Source organism: Tachysurus vachellii, chromosome 5, assembly GCF_030014155.1.
Source record: "Tachysurus vachellii isolate PV-2020 chromosome 5, HZAU_Pvac_v1, whole genome shotgun sequence".
NCBI classification, from domain to species: domain Eukaryota; kingdom Metazoa; phylum Chordata; class Actinopteri; order Siluriformes; family Bagridae; genus Tachysurus; species Tachysurus vachellii.
In genome coordinates this window covers 25244004-25252947 of record NC_083464.1, presented here as the reverse complement: position 1 = coordinate 25252947, position 8944 = coordinate 25244004, and the positions used below count along the sequence as shown (strand labels likewise).

Sequence of the window (8944 nt, the reverse complement as noted above, 5' to 3'; positions counted from 1 at the left end):
TCCTCTACCACTTATCAACCTTGAGTGCGTACGCCACAAGATTCTATTAACACCCCAAACATAATTCCCAATCAACAGAGTGCTCTATTAAGGGCATACAAGTAAGTAGGGCAATTACGAGAGACAATTCACTCATCAGTATGTCTCCCACCTCCAGCCCTGCCATCTTGCCTCTTCTCCTTCTCTCTGTATTTCTTTTGGCATATAAATTTTGTTGGTTGAAGCTGACACAGTGATTCACTTGGATTTGTGAATCAAAAGCTGTAACTAATGAAATGTGGGTGTTATCTACAGTACCTTATCTGAAACTTGCTTTAATTACTGTATCTTTCCTTGATATTACCATCAATATAAAACAAACAGCCTCAATGCTACACACAATACAATGCTTCCCCTGAGTTTCGTGCTTTTTTGTTATTTTGATATTGGTTTCTGCTCTATTTCTTGTTCATTGGTTTCTTGTATTATCTGACATTTCTGTCTTATTATCGGGTTAACGTTCTGCATGTATTTTCAGTTTATTTTCCAGATGCATGTTCTTCTTTGCATCAGATGCTCACCAGATGAACAAAAGATGCACATCCTGTTTCAGAAACCCTGTAAACTGCATGTATGTTTTACATACTGTTTCCTGTTTTGAGATCTGTTTTAAGTTCTGTTTCAGTCGACCTGAAAGAGAAGCGGAGATACAGTACTCAGCAACAAGGTACAGTACAGTATATTAAGTATATATATATTTTTTGTTCATTCAACATTTAACATCAAAAGATTGGGTGCTCTTCTTGACTGTATGCCTATATTAAAAATGTGCTACTGATGTTATTTATAGTCATTTATATTTTCTGATATTTTCTACAGTGAAGGTACTGTTCATATAGAATACTTTATCTATTCCAGAATACTCAAACTCGAATACTCGAGTTGAACAAATCAGGCAAAACCACTTGGATAACATCAGTGAATAATTGAATATCCTTTTTCCAGATGATAATCTAATATATAAGTATTTAAATAAGGCAGTGTTTTTTAAATGTTTGCTCTGCTTTGTATGATGGCAAACTACAATATTAGATCAAACAGTTTGCATGAATGGAAGAAACAAAAGAGTGGTAAACCCCTCAGTCACAGGGAAATAGCCTAATAGTGTGTAATATTGTGTGGCAGAAAGCATAAAGTTCAGGCAGGAATAACACCGACATGACTTACCTTCCAAAACAGTAATGATTCACATGATTCATTAATTCATAGTATAATATTTAATTTATATTGCTTCACAGTCAAAACATACATTTTGGACATGACACACACAAACAAATTAAAATAAAACAAACAATAGGTGAACACGAGAAGAAAACAAATACAAAAAGATAATAATCATGGTGAAAGAAAATCCATCAAATGTTATGAACAAGGTAATCAAGAGGAAAATTACTGGTTACAGGAAGAGTAAATGGGTTACACTTCCCAGTAAATGTAAACAGAAAACAATTTCGTTCCAGTTATGCAAGTTTTAATACATTTTTTTGTTTCTTTTTCAGTTGTTCCTGAAAAGCAGCGAATACACATCCACATGAAGATTAAGGTTAAGTGTAATTTATTTTATTTCACATTGAACATCAAATGTTTTAGTGTACATATTGTTTTGTAATGAGATGTTACTGTATACCAATATTAAAAATGTACTTCTTATGCCATTTATAGTAATTGATATTTTCTACAGTGAAAGTGTTGAATATCAGCAATGGTGAGTGTCTTTTTTTGTTTTTGTTGCTGTTTGGATAGAATTCATCTAGACTTATATTAGTTAAGGAGACATTATTGTTATTATTATTATTATTATTATTATTATTTTTAGTAGTAGTAGTACTAGTAGTAGTAGTAGTAGTAGTAGTATAATAACTTAAATAACACTTATTCAAATAAATTATGTTTTCAGAAAGGTGTATAAATGCATGCTAATTTAGTAACCTTTGTGGAACACACTACAGAAGCAGACATGAACCGGGTATCAGGTGCAAGAACACACAGACACTGACCATGCTGCTTATTCGTCATTTTCTTTCATCTATTTTTAGCTTTTCGTGGTGAAGAGCGTTTTATTTTTTACTGTGTCAGACGGTGGTGCATGCTCTGCCATCACAGGGCCCCCCTTAGCTCTGAGCTCCCAACTGGCAGCAGAGGGTGTAGCACCTTGAGAGGCAGTTGGCTTTCCTATGCTTGTTCCCGGCTTAGTGCTGGACCTTGAACAAGGTGTTTTTTGCCTTCACCATCCAAAGCAGGGGAGCGTGATCAGGGTAAAGCATTGCCCTGCTAGGTAGTAGCAGTGCTCCTTGGTGGCCCATTTAATTGCAAGGGCCTCCCGTTCCACCACGGCATGGGTCAGTTTTTGGGAGATGAACAGGACCGGGTGCTCCTCCCCTTCTAACTCCCATCTGGAGGGTGAAGGGGAGGCCAAAGTCAGGGTTCCTCAGGGCTGGGTGGTAGGTGAGAGCCTTTGCACTTGGTCTGGTTGGCCCTTCTTGGTCAAATCTGAGATGGGGAAGCTACAGAGGAGAAGTTAGGGACAAACCTCCGGAAATAACCTGCCAAACCCAGAAAGGAACGTACATATGTCTTTGTTGTAGGTTGGGGGTACTCTTTGATGGCCTTGAATTTCTTCTCCTGCGGTTTTAGTAGCTCACGACCGATGCAGTAGCACAGGTACTGTGCCTTGGACAGCCCCAGATGGCATTTGCGAGGGTTAGCCATAATCCCGGCCTTCCGGAGGGCTCCCAGAACCTCCCCCAGATGGAACAAGTAGTCGGCCCATGTGGAGGAGTGGATCACATCATCGTACAAGTTGGCCGCAGAGAAAGATCAGAGGCAGAGGATGATGTCCATGAGGCGCTGGAATGTGGCCAGCACCCCATGCAGGAAATAAATAAATGGAAATAAACTTGGCCTTGGTTGAAACTTATGGGGCTGGGCCAGCTGGTTATAAGCCCTTTTCTGGCATATAGGCCCCACTTGGGCAATCTGTGACAGTTCCCAGGCTTTCAAGGCCACATCCAACAGTCCCCGAGGCTTGAATGGGGTGAAGCCTGTATATACCTGGGGAGCCTATTGGACAGCGATCAGGACATAAGGAAGAAGAAGGTACCAGTTCCATCCCTCCTTGTCTACCAATAATTCAGACACCCAATCCTCATAACCTGTGGTAGGGCAGAATCCCCTGAGCTCAAGCGCTCCACCAGCCTCAGCCTCCCAGTTACGTGGATTACAGGCTTGTGTCACCACATCTGGCTTCTTCTTGGTGGTCCAGCTGGTGGCACCTGCAAAGCCAGGTCAGTTGTGTCCAAGCAGTGGGGGACGGGGAGGTCGGGGATATGGCCGATGCTTAACCATGCTCCCCGAGTCGAGGAGTGTGGAAACGGTCCTTACCTCAACCTCCACGGTGATCCATGGCACTTATGTAAGCCACATCATCCTCCGCCATGAGTCTGGTTAGCCTCCATTGAGCGTCGTCAAGATTGTAGAGAGGGTTTGCTGCTGCCTGTGAGCACTCAAGCAGTTCAAGCAGTTCAAGCTCTTGGGTTGTGCTGCAGGATCTCCTCCATACTCAGGGCAGGAGCTTCTTCCATGTCTGATTCCCGCATTTTCCACCAATGAAGGGTACTCTAGAGAGGCACACACGAAAGAATAGCACTGAGCTGTGGGCAGAACACAGTGTATTTGTTTAGCTTGGATGTTGGGGTGAGGGAGTGAGAGAGGAGGGAAAATGTGCAGCACTTGGGAAAAATTCACCCAGCATGCTGGTGAGGATGGTGGGGTGAGTCCATAGTGGATCCAGGCATCCCGGGTATAGGAGAGTCCAGCCGGTGGTGAGGGGGAGACGTTGTCCCAGGAGCGTGGCACAGGCTCAGAAGGCAGGCGGGTCGGTCACACCTTTTTCTGTTATTATTAATATATAAGCATTTCCTCTGGTGGATTTTTTGTAGGCTTCTATGGGTTTAATGGCACTTGGCTTTGCACCAGACGGTTTCAGCACTGTTACTGATGATCCAAAGCAAGGAGATCTGTTTATGGTGAAATGTGGCAGCAGTAGTGGCGGATCTGCTACAGGATACTACCATGCTGGAGTTTACTGCAGTGAAGAGGATGAGGAGATCATTCACTTCACAAGTAAAGCTCTAAACACTTATATAATGTTTTACATAAAGAACTGACACATTAATACATAGAAATAGAATATATATATATATATATATATATATATATATATATATATATATATATATATATATATATATATAAATTTGATTATTTTTGCATAACTATGACTCAAAACATTGTCAGATTTTCAGAACAAGTCTTAAAAGTAAACAAAGTGAACACAATCAAACAAACGAGGCAAAAATATTATATTTCTTCATTTAATTATTGAAAAAAATGTGAATCTTTGCTTTCAGTACTGTATATGTTCTGAGTCCTTGTGCAGCAATAATTGTAAGTAAAGTTTTCGGTAACTTTTGATCAGTCCTGCACAGCAGATTAGAAGAATTTTATTTCATCTCTCAATACAGAAGAGCTTCAACACTCACATGAACTCACTTGAACTGTTTGCTTTAGGTCCTTCCACAATTTTTCTTTTGTATTATAGTCAGGACATTGACTTGGCCATTCTAAAACATTATCTTTGTTCCTCTTTAATCATTATTTGGTAGACAGATTTAAGTTCTTGTGATCATTGTCTTGGAGTATGACCCATTTTTTCCTGAGATTAAGTTTATGGACAGAAGTATTTCCATTTTCATTTAGAGCTCACTGGCTCAATGACATCAATGATGGAAAGCTGTCCTGGCCTAGATGCAGCAACACAGGCCCAAAGCATGATACTACCACCACTACAGTATGAATTACAGATGGTATAAGGTTCTTATGCTGGAATTCAGTATTTTCTCTTCTCCAAAAAAAAGGATTCTCATTTTAAAATGTTTTATTTTGGTCTCATTCCTTTACAACTAGTCCTCTGGCTTGTCCACATGATCTTTAGCAAGCTTCATGGGCAGCAATGTTCTTTTTGGAGAGTAGTGGCTTTCTCCTAGTGGCGACTCTGGCTTCTACACCGAGATTGTTGCTTTTGGAGTGATCTTTGTCAGTTCAAACACTTCTGGGAATGTACCGATGATCTTGAATTTCCTCCATTTGTACAGAATCTATCTGACTATAGATTTTTGGAGTATAAACTTCATTTTCCTGAATAAAAAAATGAAGTATAATATATTTATCTGATCTGTTTGATTGTGTTCACTTTGTCTGTTTTGGGATTTGTGTGAAAACCTAATCATGTTTTGGGTCATATTTATGCAGGAATATAGAAATTTCGAAAGAGTTCACAAACTTTCAAGCGACACTATATATAATCAAGCACAAGTTTGGACATACCTAAACTAATACTTGAAGGTGAAGGTTGAAGGTGATCTTTGGTTAAGCCACTTCTTTATTGATTTGTATGTATGCTTTGGGACAGTGGCATGCTGAAAGATTACTAGCAAATACCAGAAAGAACTGGTAGTTGAAACTACTTAAAATAAACCTTTTTTAAAAAGGTTAATTGCTTTTATTAATCCCTAAAGGTTTTTTTATGTAACATTTTATTTAATATTTTATTTTTACATCCAGAATATTTTCCCTATATTGACATTATGGAAATTTTGCTGTTCTTTATATACTCACACCCCAGATTCATCCTCTCAGTCAAGCTCATCATGGTCCAACTCCAGTTCTGGTCCAGGCATTATAAGCAAAGTGCATGTGAAGAATTTCTGTGGAGAAAACAAAGTTCTAATTTATAGGAAAAATGAAGGAATCCCAGAGAATACATTCAGAAACAAAGTTAAAAAGGCAATGCAGAAAGAAATGGAATATAATGTTTTGGACTGCAACTGTATCCATTTTGCCTTGGAGCTACTAGATGTTGACACACAGGTAATGCATTCATTTTAGCTTCAGAAAAAAAAAACACTTTGAGAACTATTTGAGGACATGTTCATGTCTTCTGGCATATGTCTCTATCTTTACACATCCTCAACCCCAACAGCTTCACAGCTACCAAGATGCTAATTCTACCATCAGTCTGTGTTATTTCTAATTTTTGAGTATTTTGGAAAAACACAGAACAGACAAAGGCCTACAGAAAGTTGGCACTATCTAATATTAGTGGCTTAGCTCCTTAAATTCACACTGAAAGTTTATGCTGGTATGTCCCAAACATCCTGCAAAGCAACAGGGGTGAATACTATTGCAAATGGATTTGTAACTGTTAATGATTGGTCAGACATAGATATAATTATGCTTTGGTTACTAGATTGATTGCTTACTTTTTTAAGATATGTGTAGTTTTTTTTCCAGGTTTATATAAAGTGAGACTTTATAGTCAGTACGTCTAGGTGGAGGCAGATACAGGTGTGTGTGTGTGTGTGTGTGTGTGTGTGTGTGTGTGTGTGTGTGTGTGTGTGTGTGCGTGTGTACTGGAGACAGACCCAGCCAACTGACATGACACTGACATGAAAATTAGGTCTTTTATGTAACCAACCCTTTATAAATTACATTTTATTTATTCATATTCCTGTTATCAAGATTGTTCCCTGTTCAATTTGCTGTGTGTTTTCTTTTACAGGGTATAGACGACTACATTAAAAGAATGGGAAAAATCATTAAAAACATAAGTAAAAGCCAGTAAGTATGTTTGTGCTATCCACATTACTTTGAAAAAAAAATGTTCTCTTACTATTTTTAAATCTTTCTTCTCTTTGTGTTTTATTTTAGGGAGATGCAGCCATTGCCGGTATAGAGCATAAGAGGCATAAGAGGTTGCTAAAAAAACCACATTGTGATTCTTTTAGAAAAAAGTTGATATGGTGTAAAAATTTGCGGTTTAATTACTAATTAATTACTAATTACTAATTAATGACTAAATTAATAATCATTTCTATACTATACAAACCCTATTTCCAGAAAAGTAGGGAGACTTTCTAAAAATGCAATAAAATTTAACATCTGTAATTGGTTATGAACTTTTTTGGTTATTTTTTTATTTTTTTATTTACTAAAACACAATAAGTGAAAAAATAATGAAATAAATAAATAAATAATAAAACAAGATGACAGACCACATCCTGTGTGGTGTTGTGAGATTATCCCTAAAAGGAGAATAGGATGAGGATAGGAGATGTAGGATTCATGGATCCCCCTCGATCTCGACTGAAAACTAAGATACAGCCTACAGTATATACACTGTAGGAGAAATTACTATTCTTTATACTATATACAAAGTGAACAAAAACGGTTAAGAAAGGAAAAGAGGAAGAGGCGTAGAGAAGCTAAACGCCAAAATAAAGAAGAACAGAAGCAGCTTTTGTTTGCCAATAAACTTCTAAAAATAGGAACTTTGGTTACAGACATGAAACAATTGAATATAAATTAAATACAATTATAATTCCAATTGCCATAAATGCTACTGCAAGACTGCAGAGGATCAGATGCTGTACCTAGACAGCTGGAAGAAGATTCCAACTGACTAAGATTTATGTAATAATAAGTTTTATTTTTCAGATGTTCAAGAGAACTCTAAACACTTTTATTTTGATTTATATGTATCTTTTACTATGAAATGTATTCTCAGAAGCAAGAATGTTATTATCTTTGAAATAGTCACTCTATATATTGTATTTAAAGGGCAATTTAGAAATGACTCATTTAACGCTCCTCGATGCACAATGTTTTGCAACTATTAGGTTATGACTTCCTGGCACAAATCACAGAGTGTGCCTTGAAAGGTTGGAAAAAGGTCAACCGCAATATTGTGTGTACCACACTGTGCCTTGGAATTGTTGGAAAAAGAATATATAAGCTTTCCTTATTGTAGGAAAGGTGTGCATTCTACTCTAGGCAAGCTTCTGCTTAGTTACTGTTCTACTGTACATCTGTATTGTTCATCAGAGAACAAACGCAGGCTAATACTTTGAGAATATTTCTAGGTTTGTTACTATCTTTGCATTTTTAATTACTTTTACTTATGCTAGAATTGTTTGATTATTTGAAGGAGATTTTATTTGTAATTTTCTTTTCTTTTCTTTACATATATTACATACACTTATTTGTATTACATTGCTTTAAATAAAAACAAGGCCTCCCATTGTGAGGACCCTGAAAAGACAAGAAGGTCTGAGTCTGACTCCTTCATCTAAAGTTCAAATTCAAGGCATTTACCTCTAAAAATACTTTCTTTGCCAACAACTTTCTTTGAGCCTGCAATCATTTGGTCTGCTGATACTGAGTACAGCCTTTTTGTGCTTTTACTGTCAACATGACAAATTAAGTTTGTCAGGAATGTGCAATAAAATTTATTCTAATTACCGTGTCGCTTCTGCGATGTTTTTTTCCTGTTAATTTTACTTAGAGAGGTTATGCTTACAGTTATAGGATTTAGCAGCCACTTTTATCCAAACAAATAATAAATAAACTAGAAAATGCATTTTGTGAAAGTGACATATGGCTAAGTAGATTTCACCCATACTCAGAATTCGTTCTCTGCGTTTAACCCATCCAAAGTGCACACGCACAGCAGTGAACACACACATACACACCGTGAACACACACCCGGAGCAGTGGGCAGCCATTTATTCTGCGCCGCCCAGGGAGCAGTTGGGTGGTTCGGTGCCTTGCTCAAGGGCACCTCAGTATGTGGTGGGCCCGAGACTCGAACCCACAACCTTAGGATTACGAGTCAGACTCTCTAACCTTTAGGCCATGACTTATGACTTGTGGAGGGTTAAGGTTAGGGTGTACCAGCTAACTCTAACCCTAACCCTAACCCTAATCCATTCAACATACATGGAAGCTGAAATAGGAAAGTGTTTAATAATCACTTATAGATAATCATTATAGATTGTGTACTGTAGAA

At 37.8% G+C, this 8944-nt stretch overlaps 1 protein-coding gene across 1 annotated transcript; it reads left to right on the top strand.

Annotated features, from left to right (window-relative positions):
- The first annotated feature begins 568 nt into the window (after window positions 1–568).
- LOC132846167 (uncharacterized) lies at window positions 569–8202 on the top strand. The gene is made up of 6 exons (XM_060870756.1): window positions 569–706; window positions 1539–1582; window positions 3978–4161; window positions 5723–5967; window positions 6659–6717; window positions 6808–8202. Exons 1-6 carry the CDS (start codon window positions 613–615, stop codon window positions 6830–6832), a joined length of 651 nt encoding a protein of 216 aa, XP_060726739.1. The 5' UTR covers window positions 569–612; the 3' UTR covers window positions 6833–8202.
- The last annotated feature ends 742 nt before the right edge of the window (window positions 8203–8944 follow it).